Raw genomic sequence first — 13,473 nt, forward strand, 5'->3', positions numbered from 1 at the left:
GGTTACCCAGCAAGTCAATGGCCATGACAAGAATGGAACCCAGTTGTTTTAATCCTCAGACCTACATTCTATACACCAAATCCTACTGCTAATAGAAACATATTAAAGTAAATCAACAATTTAGATTCACAGTATTTAAAAATGTGCTCTATCCCTCTCAAATAGCTACAAATTATAAAGAAATTTAGACTTACCTAGACCAATGATAGCTTTTGTTTGTACTTCTTCATCTGAATGTTTTGTAAAATACATCAATAGTTCAAGTACTTTATCTTTTATGTTAACCTAAGGGGAGGAAAACACATTAAAGTATTCATGAACAGTAACTTAGATTAATTTTCAACTATAAAGGAAAAAAATACCTAAAGAGAATGAGAATTTGTGGGAACTTTATCAAAAAAATAAGTAACCAATTCCATTTATTTTAGAACAGTGGCATTCAAAGTATCAGTCTGTGACAAAGAAGCTTGTTTCGGAATGTAAATCAGTGCATTGTTTCCTTCATTGAAAAAAATTTAAAAAGTCAGCTGTTGATGTTGAACAGTGTGCATACTGTTACAAAGCTGATATAACTTGTCAGGGAAATTTCATTATTTGGTTACACACCAGTAACAAAAAGTTGATGGATTAGCAGCCAGTCTGAGGACCATGCTTTGAGTAGCACTGTTTTCAGAATTTTCATTAAACCAGACTACTCTAATGTTGTCTTCATCCTGGGTCATTACTGTCATTCTCAGATCACAGTGCCATATAATTCTATGTTTTATAGCATTTTAAGTATTACTATCTTTACCTTGCTGTTGCCTTTAAAATCTTCCAGATCAAAATCAAAATGCCGACATAGTGCTCCAACGGTGAAAAGGGATCTAAGAAGTGCTGGTTTGTTTGTTAGAAGTGAAGTGTTATTTGGGTCCTCTTGGTGTTGACTTTTTAATTTTGAAATGGCACCTAATAAAGATAAGTAATATTTATTTATAATATTTATCTTTGAATTACTAAGTTCAAGTAATTACTACTAATGAATTACAATTTTTTTTTTTTTTTTGAGATGGAGTCTCACTCTGTCACCCAGGCTGGAATGCAGTGACGTGATCTTGGCTCACTGCAACCTCCGCCTCCCGTGTTCAAGTGATTCTCCTGCCTCAGCTTCCCAAGTAGCTGGGATTACAGTCATGTGCCACCACGCCTGGCAAATTTTTGTATTTTTAGTAGAGAGACGGGGTTTCACCATGTTGGCCAGGCTGATCTCGAACTCCCGACCTCAGGTAATCCACCCGCCTTGGCCTCCCAAAGTGCTGGGATTACAGGCATGAGCCACTGTGCCCGGCCAATTAATTTTTACTAATGGTTCTAAATATTAAATATGTCTAGAATTATGAGAGTGCTCTTCAGAGTCAAAACTAATTAACGTAAGAAAATTTAAATTTTACTTTTCACAGTGCGCAAAAAATTTACCAACCTTTACTTATCAGGAGATAAATTTCTGAAGTAATCACAGTGGGTTCTTAAGGAAATACAAAAGACACTAGAAAATATTGTTTCTGAGAGGACCACGGTGGATAATCACATCTCATAATTTCCTTGAGTCTAGCCTTTAATCAAATGTGTTTAAAATGAGCTGACCCCTGCAGGACCTAGCAGAATAATGTTAAAACCCTGGTATTGAACTTACCATAGTATCTATTGAAACAAGCCCACACAAATTTAAAATTTTGTGTCACTTTATTTACAACAGCTCCAAGACAGCTCACACAATGTTGCACTACCTAAAAGATATAGAAAATGTTTAGATAAAAGTTAAAAATATACTATTTTAAAAACTTAGCTTTTTACAAATATTTGCTTTAAAAATTTTAATACTTTAGAACTTTACACTAATGAATAAAGAAATGGTAAACTGAGTGCTTACAGTCATGCCATATTTGATGATGAGCTTCATTAGATCTTCCTCAATAGTGGCAAGAAAAGTTTCACTTGGATGCTCCATCAGTGGTACAACTAGCTCTAGGATTTTTGCAACATTGCAGATAACCATGAAATCATTTTGTGTCTATAAGAATAAAATAAATGCTTTATGAATATCCAAAACCTGAAAAGAAACTATATACAGCTTTACGTATTTGGGGGCGAAAAAATGGGGCATTTTGCATGTAAAGGTCCAGTTAAAAAAAAAAAGTCTAATAGAGTTTTTTTTTTCAAGGTATGGAAGGAGAAACACCAGCATGTCAGGAATATGGACCAACAACTAACTTACCAAAATGTGACTTTGGGGTCACTTAATCACAATGTTAAAGTTATATTTTTTCCCTAAAATGTAACACAAGTCAATTCTAAACAAAGGTATTTACATATTGACAGCATTATACAAAGACTGGTACAGTTTTTACGATTAGTATTTTCCAAACTGTGTATGTTAACCCAGTAGTTCTCAATCAGGAATAAGCTTCTTCCCCCGTATCATGACACAGGAGTATTTGGCAGTATCTAGAGACATTTTTGGTTGTCACAATGGGAGCCACTACTGGCATCTAGTGGCTAGAGGCCAGGGATGCTGCTAAACAACCTGCAATGCACAGAACAATCCCTGACAACAAAGAATCATCTAGTCCTGTCAATAGTGCTGAGGTTGAGAAACTCTGTGTTAAAATTTTCTGTGACAGATAAACATGTAGAATCCCAGAACTAGGCAAAAGGCTTCTTTATTTCTAAGAAACACAGTCTTGCTCAATTGCCCAGGTTGGAGTGCAGTGGCACAATCATAGCTCAATACAATCCTGCTCCTGAGCTTGAGCGATTTTCCTGACAGTCTCTCAAGTAGCTAGGACTACAGGGGCATAATACCACACCCGGTTAATTTTTCAATTGTCTTTTTTTTTTTTGAGATGGAGTCTTGCTCTGTTGCCCAGGCTGGAGTGCAGTGGCGCGATCTTGGCTCACTGCAACCTCTGCCTCCCGGGTTCAAGCAACCCCCTGACTCAGCCACCCGAGTAGCTGGGATTACAGGCGCCCACCACCATGCCTGGCTAATGTTTGTATTTTTAGTAGAGATGGGGTTTCACCATCTTGGCCAGGCTGGTCTAGGACTCCTGACCTCGTGATCCACCTCCCTCAGCCTCCCAAAGTGCTGGGATTACAGGTGTGAGAAACTGCATCCGGCCTTTAATTTTCATTTTTGTAGAGACAAGGTCTCACTATGTTGCCCAGGCTGGTTTTGAATTCCTGGCCTCAAGTGATCCTCCTGCCTTGGCCACCCAAAGCACTGGGATCATAGGTGTGAGCCACCATGCTCAGCCTAGGACTTCTTTATTTTAAACTTAAATGTGTATTTCTTTGATTAGAAAAACTAATAAGCATGTTTAAAAAAACAGGTAGAGACTTTTTAAAAAAAACCAAAAGGTAGAAAAGGATTTACAATAAAAAGTCTTGTTTCTATCTATCCTCCAGCCACCCAGTTCATTTCCCCAAAGGCAATCAAATTTGTGTGTGTGTGCGTGTGTGTGTGTGTGTGTGTGTGTGTGTGTGTGTGTGTGTAGTAAGGCTTTCAATGCATGTTTTTAATCTAGTTTTTTTTTTTCCTTTTTGAGACGGAGTCTCGCTCTGTCATCCAGGCTGGAGTGCAGTGGCGCAATCTTGGCTCACTGCAACCTCCGCCTCCTGGGTTCAAGTGATTCTCCTCAGCCTCCAGAGTAGCTGCAGGCATGGAAGGAGAAGCACCAGCATGTCAGGAATATGGACCAACAACTAGTCTGCCACCACGCCTGGCTAATTTTTGCATTTTTAGTAGAGATGGGGTTTCACCATATTGGCCAGGCTGGTCTTAAAACTCCTCACTTTGTGATCTGCCTGCCTCGGCCTCCCAAAGTGCTGGGATTACAGGTGTGAGCCATCATGTCCAGCCTTAATCTAGTTTTTAAGCTACTAATCCTCATTGTTAGTAATGGATTACTGGCATAGATTTTGGACTTTTTTTTTTTGACACAGAGCCTCGTTCTGTCACCCAGGTAGAAGTGCAGTGGCGCAATCTCGGCTCACGGCAACCTCTGCCTCCAAGGTTCAAGCAATTCTCCTGCTTTAGCCTTTCGAGTAGCTGGGACTACAGGTGTGCACTACCATGCTTGGCTAATTTTTGTATTTTTAGTAGACACAGGGTTTTACCATGCTGGCCAGGCTGGTCTTGAACTCCTGACCTTGTGATCCGCCCGCCTCGGCCTCCCAAAGTGCTGGGATTACAGGTGTGAGCCACTGTGCCCAGCCCATTTTGGACTTTTTGAGCGCATTAACACACTAGTTAAAAACATTCCCACCACTTGGCTTGTAGGAGTATTAATTACAAAAAAAAACAAATTCCCACATCATATTCATCCTTCCTTTTAGGATCCCCACAGGATTAAAAAGATAAATTCTTTTTAAGTAGCATAGAAACCCTGTTGTTTCCCGTAATGAGTTAAAGTGGGTCTAGGGATAGAAGAATTTTTGTTGGGTAAGATAAATTCATTTGCGAACCAGTGCCAGCATTTTACTTAAAAAAAAAAAAAAATGTAGTGGCTGGGAACAGTGGCTCATGCCTATAATCCCGGCTCTTTGGGAGGCCAAGATGGGCAGATTACTTGAGGCCAGGAGTTCAAGACCAGCCTGGCCAACATGGCAAAACCCTGTCTCTACTAAAAGTACAAAAATTAGCCGGGTGTGGTGGTGCACACCTGTGAAATCCCAGCTACTTGGGTGGCTAAGGCATGAGAATCGCTTGAACCTGGGAGGCGAAGGTTGCAGTCAGCCAAAACTGCAGGACTGTACTCCAGCCTGGGCAACAGAGCAAGACTATGTCTTAAAAAAAAAAAGAAAAGAGTAGGCCGGGCACAGTGGCTCATGCCTGTAATCCCAGTACTTTGGGAGGCCAAGGCGGGGCAGATCAATAAGGTCTGGAGTTCAAGACCAGTCTGGCCAACATAGTGAAACCCCATCTCTACTAAAAATACAAAAAATTAGCCAGGTGTGGTGGTGTGCACCTGTAATCTCAGCTACTCGGGAGGCTGAGGAAGGAGAATCGCTTGAAGCCAGGAGGCAGAGGTTGCAGTGAGATCGCACCATTGCACTCCAGCCTGGGTGACAGTGCGAGCCTCAGTCTCAAAAAAACAAGAACAAAAACAAAAACAAAAACCACACAACAACAAAAAAGTAGCATTTTCTGAACCTTCCCTTAACATACTGGCCTGGAAAATCAAGTAAAAGAAATATCTTAAATTCTAGAAGAAAAATTTAAAGAAAGATGGAAACCATTAAGTAAAAGAGCAACAGAATAGAATAGGAAAAAATATTTGTAATGAACATACTATAAGATGGTTTAATATCTAAAATATTTAAAGAGCTCTCCTAAAAAAAAAAGCCTATAATTCAAAGGTAAAATGGATGAATAATACGAAAATGATATAGTGAATTAACAGGAAAGCAAGCCCTACTGGTCAGTACCATGAAAAGATGCTCAACCTTCTTTGCAGTCAGGGAAGGAAACTGAAGCAATAATGAATTACTCCTTACCACCTGTTAGACTGGCAAAGAATACTAAATAATGACAATGATTGTCACATACAGCTTTCCAAAAGGTTGTATAAAACACATCCACCGCAAAATGGCAAGATCAATTAAAAATGAAAACCAAAATAACCATTGTTTCAACCTTGCAAGTCCACTTCTCAGAAACTGTTCCAACAAAATAAAGTCACCAGTACTTAGGTATTTAAATTGGAAGGTTTACTTAAAAATTGTTTGTAGTGGTGATCAAAAGGAAATATGTAAACACCTGCCAAATAGGGAAATGATTAAATAAATCATAGGACATCCATAAAATGGATAATATATAGCCATCTAAAACAAGGAATTAGATATATACCAGGTAATGTGAGATTACCAAATATGCCTAACAAATATCTATATAATATGATTCAATTTTTACAAAACCCAGTCAACTATTTATATACACCTGTGTGTCCACAACTATAAAAGTATGTTAAGGATACTCTAAGATGTTTATTCTGAAGGGAAGATGAATAAAGATGGAGATAGGATATAAAAACAAAAACCAAAGCCACAAACATTAAAAAAAAGTTTACCATGTATGAGATACTCTTATTTATAAACAATTTTATATTTGTGTACATACATACATAAAAAATGTACAAGACATTTTAAAAGTGATTTTGTTTTAAAAAATTACTGGTTCAAAATTATGCAAGGACTATTTATAATATAAATAACATATAACAGGTTTCATCATAGTCCAGACTCTACTGGCAGACATGGGGCTGAATTCTAACTTTGGGACTGCTTAGCTATGTGACATTGGGCCAGTTATTTATATTCTTTAATTTCCTTATCTGTAAAACTGAGATCATAATAGTACGTACTTCACAAAGTAAATGAGATAATACATGCAAAATTTTCACAGTGCTTGGTACTGTGCTAAAAAATTATTAGCTATTATTATTAGCCACAATATTAAACAATTCATTTCTGGATCTAATACAAACCCTAAAGATAGAATTAGTGTCTCAGAAGTAAATGCATGTTGTTTTTAGGTATTTATTATCCTTTACTACTCTCCTCAGTTCTTAAAGTTTTCTCAGGAAGTTCTGAGGTTTTCACCTAGAGCTTGTAATTTAGATAATCAAAAAACTGACTATAGCAGCAAAACAAACGTAGTAGAGAAAACAGTTAAAATTAGCTTCTTAGGAACATTAGGAACACAGTATGTGAGAAACCTTTACATTTGTTAAGTTTTTAGAGTATTTTAAAGTTTTGAATTTTTAGCAGTTACTTATACTCTAAGCTTCAGTTTCCTTATCTGTAAAACAGAGATAATAGTACCTACTTCATAAAGTAAATGAGATTATACATGTAAACCACGTAACTCACTATGCTGTCATATATACTTTAAAATCTTTATTTGCTGGATAATTTTACTTAAGCAATGTCTTACTACTCACACTTTATTTTAGAAAAACATAGTGTATGTTAATATTAACAGCCTAACATCTCTGGTATGATATTATAGATTTTTCATATTTAATATATTGTTCTATTATAAAAATAAAATATATTTATAAAATATAAATAAAAAATTAAAAAAGACTGTATGAAAAATATAAAGCATATCAACAATTTCCTTAGGTGCCATAAATGGACCTGTGTTAGAGGCTACTGGCTCTCAATTTTGGAGAATGACCGAGGTTGATTATTATTCCTTATTAATGTGCATTAGATGGGAAGTAATACTGGTCTTTGTGTGCTTCAAGCAATGGGTATCAATTTTTATATTTATTGTATTATAAATGACAGACAAATGAAAAGTAAATTCAGGACCCAAAAGACAGTAAATTTCTCAAAGAGAGGAACTCTGCTTCATTCATTTTGAGATCTTAACAATAGCTATAACATTTAGTAAGCATCTATTGAGAGTTTGGCTTGAGGAGTTTACAGCAAAATGGAACCTGAATTTTACATCAGACTTGATGTTTATAGATCACTTGCTACAAATAGAACATATATCTAAGTAAATGACACAGTTGATCTGTCAGTGAGAATGTGGTTGACGCATGTGAACTCTAAATTTAAAGCACTTAATGTTTTATGTAAGATACAAGAATAAGACAGCTCTATACTTACACTACATTTAGTGGTAAGGTATGGTTGCATAGTCATTGCATGTTTAACCATGAGCTGGGGTCTTATTTTGCTGAATAAGAACAAAGTGGTTATGCAAGCTACCAATCTTCCAGAATTCACACCTTTATTGTCAGAGTCTGGAAAAACAAACAGAGAAATAAGACACTAAAATATGACAAGGCAGTGGAAATTATACAGAATATTATTTAAATTACTTAATATTATCCCCTAAATAGGTCCAGTATAGGCCTCAATATAATGAATTAGTAGTTCTTATGATACTAGACTTTCTCCATCTCATTTTTTCTTTCATATAGAAATCACATATACTCAAGATAAAGAACAAGAGGCCATGCTCTCTATAGAAGGCAAGTTTTATACTAATGGAAATTGGGAAGCTTAGGAATGGGCTTTTGGGAATAAATGTCGTATTGGTTATATCTAAAATCAATGGGCTGGGTGTGATGGCTCACACCTGTAATCCCAGCACTTTGGGAGGCCATCACAGGAAGAAGGCTTGAGTCTAGGAATCTGAGATCAGCCTGGACAACACGCAAAAACTGCATCTCTACAGAAAAATAAAAAATTAGCCCGGTGTGGTGATGTGCTCTTGTAGTCTCAGTTACTCGGAAGGGCGAGGTGGGAGGATTGCTTCAGCCCAGGAGTTCTAGGCTGCATTGAGCTATGATTGCACCACTATACCCCAAGCTGACAGAGTGAGACCCTGTCTTTAAAAAAAAAAAAAAAAAAAGGAAGTGAATATGGGAAAAAAAGTTAGCAATTTAGCTGAGGTGAAACTGTGTTTAAGGGTACTGGTACAAAAAGAGACGTTGCTGTGGTAGAAGAATGTTAAAAAATGGGAGCAACAAACAGAAATTGGAACAATGCTATAATACAGCTCTAAACAAAATGCTGTTCAGGTGGGAAGAAAATGTTGCTAATCAGGAAATACACTGGTTCTTAGGAAACAAGTTTTTAGAGGAAATTAGCAACTTTTTAACATTAAGGGACATCAGTATCACCCCTAAATTCCAGGACGGGGAAAAATAAAAAAACGGAACAAGGAGATAAAAAGAAAAAAAAAGAGGTACACATGGAAAAAAAAAGACTGCATAAAAAATATAAAGCATATCAACAACTTCCGTAGGTGCCATAAATGGACGGCTGTTAGAGGCTATTGGCTCCCAATTTTGGAGAACAACTGAGGCTGACGTTCCTCACTAATGTGCATTAGATGGGAAGTAATGCTAGTCTTTGTGTGCTTCAAGCACTGGGTATCTATATCTATATATGTATGTATGTATCTATCTATCTATCTCTTTTTTTTGAGAAGGAGTCTCACTCTGTCACCCAGGCTGGAGTGTAGTGGCGTGATTTTGGCTCACTGCAAGCTCTGCCTCCTGGGTTCGTGCCATTCTCCCGCCTCAGCCTCCCGAGTAGCTAGGATTACAGGTGCCCGAAACCACGCCTTGGCTAATTTTTTTGTATTTTCAGTAGAGACGGGGTTTCATCGTGTTAGCCAGGATGGTCTCGATCTCCTGACCTCACGATCCGCCCGCCTCGGCCTCCCAAAGTGCTGGGATTACAAGCGTGAGTCACCATGCCTGGCCCAATTTTTATATTTCTTAAGTAATCATTTATTTATAATTGATTAAAAAATTTCAGATTTGTGATTGGTAAATAACGTGAGATAATATAAAATATTAAGTACTTAATTTGTGGTTTTAAATATTTTAATAAATTTCTAGCTCAAGATTAAGCAAACTTTATGTAACAATTATAAACAATAAATATTAAGAATGTAATACAAATCTTCAAAAAACATTTTTATAATAGCTAAAACAATTTCATTTTGAGAGATAATTTTATATGACTTAGAAGATATCAGTTTTGTGATGACTATCATTAGCTAGATACATATTAGCCCCTGGATTTTTACTCCTATGCAATATGACATCTAAAATTATAATATGCTATTAAAAGATATGTGGAAGACTTGAGGCCCATGCTTTTATTACAATGCTCTAGATAATCTTAGTCAATCTTAATATAATCTAGGATGCAACATCAAACATATCTATATAACAAAAACGTTATTTCATTTAAAAGTGAAGTAATCATTAGACAAGCAGAGCCAGAGGCAAAAATGAGAAATTTGCTCAAAATATTTAAAAATATCTTATAAAATCAACTAAAGATCAATATATATATAAAATGTCTTACCAGCTAGAGATTCCTCATATTTAAGAATGTGCTCAACTAGGTTATCAACAAGTTGAGTACAAGCTTTCTTCACAGGTTTATATGAGGAATCCTCTTCGGACTTCAACAACTATATATATATATATACATATATACAAAAAAGAAAAAAAAATCCCGGTATAATTATTCATTAGGCAATAATATTATAAACACATTAAAAGTGTCCATAAGTAACATACTTTTCAATTTGTCATTAACAATTTAATACTCAAAGTGCAAATTAATAAAACAAAAACATATATGTTTAAAAATATCTTATAAACCAGTACTTTACCAATACTTTCAAACAATTTTACTACAAAGTACTTAAATTGCTGTGTTATACCTAAGGTAATATGTGAAAGATGTAGAAAAGATGACCTTCCCTTTCTCCCTATTCCAATCAAAAACACAGTATCACATAATACTAGTTGAATTATTTTAAATAATTAATAACTGCATCTGAATTGCACCTTAAAAGGCAATTATAAAACATAAGGGCAGATTTCTTTTCTGCATTATCCTTTGCAAAATCACAAACAATGCTAGAAAAGTGTTATGAATAATGAGATGAGGATAAAGACCATCCTAAATATAGATAAAAAGTAAAACCAATCTAATCTTTCATAATCAAAGGTCAACAGAAAAGTCATAAGGTATATCTGTTTTGCTAAGAAAAGCTAGCTAATCTAATTCTGGGGATATTGAAGGAATCTAAATGTGTATTTGATTTCTGTGAAGAGTTCCACTGCTGTTAAATATAACTTTCTCTGCAATAATGGAAATGTTCTATATCTTTGCTGTCCAATATGGTTTCTAAGAGTCACATGCAGTTATTAAGCACTTGCAACGTACCTACTGTGACTGAGGAATTAAAATTAAATAAAATAAAAATTGAAATTAAGTTAACATTTTAAAAAAATGCATGTGGCCTATACTTGGGCACAAGCTTGGGCAGCACAAGCTTAAACTTTCCCCACAAGATGCATAAATGATTAAAACAACTGACAGCAACCAGAGTAACATAACACACACACTGCCCCTTTTCCTCCAATTTGAAGAAATAAAGCAGACAGCTTCAATGTACTAGGTTTCAACTATGAACCGCAAATTCTTCCTGCCCCACTCTCTAATTTCCTTAAAGCAGCTATTAATATCACATTCTAGTTTGATCTTTTCTGAGACAGGGTCTCATTGTCACTCAGGCTGGAGTGCAGTGGCACAATCAAAGCTCACAGCAGCCTTGACCTCCCAGGCTCAGCCTCCCACACAGCTGGGACCACAGGTATGAGCCATCATGCCCGGCTTATTTTTGTACAGTTTGTAGAGATGGGGTTCTCTATGTTGCCCAAGCTGGTCTCAAACTCTTGGGCTCAAGCGATCCACCTGCCTTAGCCTCCCAAAGTGCTGGGATTATAGGCATGAGCCACCATGCCCGGCCTAGCTTGGTCTTTTATTTAACGGCAGGAGTAGAAAACTATCCTCTCTCATCCTTGGTTTTCCTTTTTCATTTCCAAGGCTTCAGGTACACACAAAAGAATTAATCATAAATTTTGATTCATGACACACCATTGCCACTCGTATATGCCCTTTTAATTTACTAATAAATAATGGCATACTTTGAATCCAAATCAAGAACACGAATAATTTTAATATCTTGTATCTCCCAATGTGCTCCTTCCCTTATCCCATTTTCCTGTTTCACACTTAAGGTAACCACTATCAGAAATTTACCATCTCCTTGTTTTTTAAAAAAGTATAAGCTGTATGCTATTTATATTTTTCTTTGATTTTCCACTTTCTAAAAAGGTAGTATACTTGATGTAGTCTTCTGAGATTTGCTTTTTTCACTCAACATTATGCCACTATGATCTAGGTTGTTGCATACAGCTGTATTTTACTGATTTTCACTGCTGTACAACACCCCACTGTGTGCCTATACCTTAGTTCATTTATCCACTCTTTTGTAGATAGGTTAATCCCAATTTTAGTACAATAAGCACTCTTGTATATGCCTCCTGATGCAAATATGCAAGATTCTTTTGTGTGTATATATACTTGAAGTCGAATTGCTGAGTCATTGGATATATGCATTGTTCAACTTCACAAGATATTGCTTTTATAATTTTATGAAATCATTTTTCAAAGTGGCTGTAATACTTTCTCAATTATTGTCTGTATTAAAAGATCCTATCTGATCCTTCTTTTCCATCACTTGTGATTGTCTGACTTCTCCATTTTTGTCAATAAAATGGTATAGAATGTGGTCTTGATTTGTATTTCTTACTTTACTAATGGGGTTGAACACAGTATAGGCCCTATATGCTATTTTCTCCATGAAATGCCTATTAATGAACTTTACCTATTTTTCTACTAGGACTCTTGACTTAACACTGGTTTTGTAAGAGAGGAGTTCTTATGTATTTATTCTCGGTATTAATTGTTGGTTATATATGTGCCAAATATCTTTTCCCATTTTGTGACTTGTATTTTCACTTTCTTCAATCTTTTAAGGTTAATGGTTTTTGTGACTTGTTTAAGGCATCCTTTCCTACCCAGAGATCAAAAATATATTCAGGCTGGGCATGGTGGTGCATGCTTGTAGTCCCAGCTGCTCAAGAGGCTGAGGTAGGAGGATCACTTAAACCTAGGAGTTTGAGTCCAGCCTGGGCAACACAGCAAGACCACACCATTAAAAAAAAATATATATATATATACACATACACATATATATATGTATATATATATATACACACATATATGTATATATATATATACATACACATATATGTATATATATATACATACACATATATGTATATATATATACATACACATATATATGTGTATGTATATATATATATACATACACACATATGTACTTAAAAAATTTTTCTCCTATATTTTCTAAAAGTTTTAAAGTTCTCCTTTAATCTATATGGAGTTGATTTTTGAGCTGAAGTAGTAATCTTTTTTTTTTTTTTTAATTCTTATGGACAGTCAAATATCCCAACCCCATTTACTAAACAGTCTATCTTTTCTCCATCATCTGCAGTGCCACTTCTGTTTTATAGCAAGCATATTCTATATGTGTAAGCCTGTTTTCTGGGATCTCCATCTTGTTCCATTGTTCTATTTAGTACTAATCCACTTATTACTGCTCTTAATTATGTAATGTATCTTTGAAAATAAGTCCCAATATTTTGTAAGGCAAGTCAGTGCTTCAGCTTTTTTCAGAAATTTAGTTATTTTTACCCTTTCTCTGCTTTTCCATATATATTTTACAATCACCTTGATATATTTAAATTTTTTTATTCATGATTTTGAAGACAGCTCACAGTTTCCCATTTTGCATTATTTTCATTTTAGGTTTTGTAGTTTTATCTGTCAGATTACGGAATTTACATTGTATCCTTGTTTATTGTAAGTAATCATTCAAGGATATTGAATTTTATCAAAATTTTTTCTTGCCTACTCTGAAATGATTTCTTCTACTTTAACGGTAACCTACACACAAATATTAGCCATGCACTCATAATATAAATAAGAACTAATCAAGGTGCATAAATTTTT

At 35.5% G+C, this 13,473-nt stretch overlaps 1 protein-coding gene across 10 annotated transcripts in view; it reads right to left on the reverse strand.

Annotated features, from left to right (window-relative positions):
- NIPBL (NIPBL cohesin loading factor) overlaps positions 1–13,473 on the reverse strand; it is a 185,925-nt gene that overhangs the window by 19,089 nt on the left and 153,363 nt on the right. For all 10 annotated transcript variants that reach the window (XM_055245871.2, XM_055245873.2, XM_055245872.2 and 7 more), the window contains 6 exons: positions 9,883–9,991; positions 7,660–7,796; positions 1,910–2,050; positions 1,673–1,766; positions 794–948; positions 195–285 (listed from right to left, as the gene is read on the reverse strand). In XM_055245871.2, the coding sequence (XP_055101846.1) occupies positions 195–285; positions 794–948; positions 1,673–1,766; positions 1,910–2,050; positions 7,660–7,796; positions 9,883–9,991 (727 nt within the window). The remainder of the gene's footprint in view (positions 1–194; positions 286–793; positions 949–1,672; positions 1,767–1,909; positions 2,051–7,659; positions 7,797–9,882; positions 9,992–13,473) is intronic.

Source organism: Symphalangus syndactylus, chromosome 16 (assembly GCF_028878055.3).
Source record: "Symphalangus syndactylus isolate Jambi chromosome 16, NHGRI_mSymSyn1-v2.1_pri, whole genome shotgun sequence".
NCBI lineage: Eukaryota > Metazoa > Chordata > Mammalia > Primates > Hylobatidae > Symphalangus > Symphalangus syndactylus.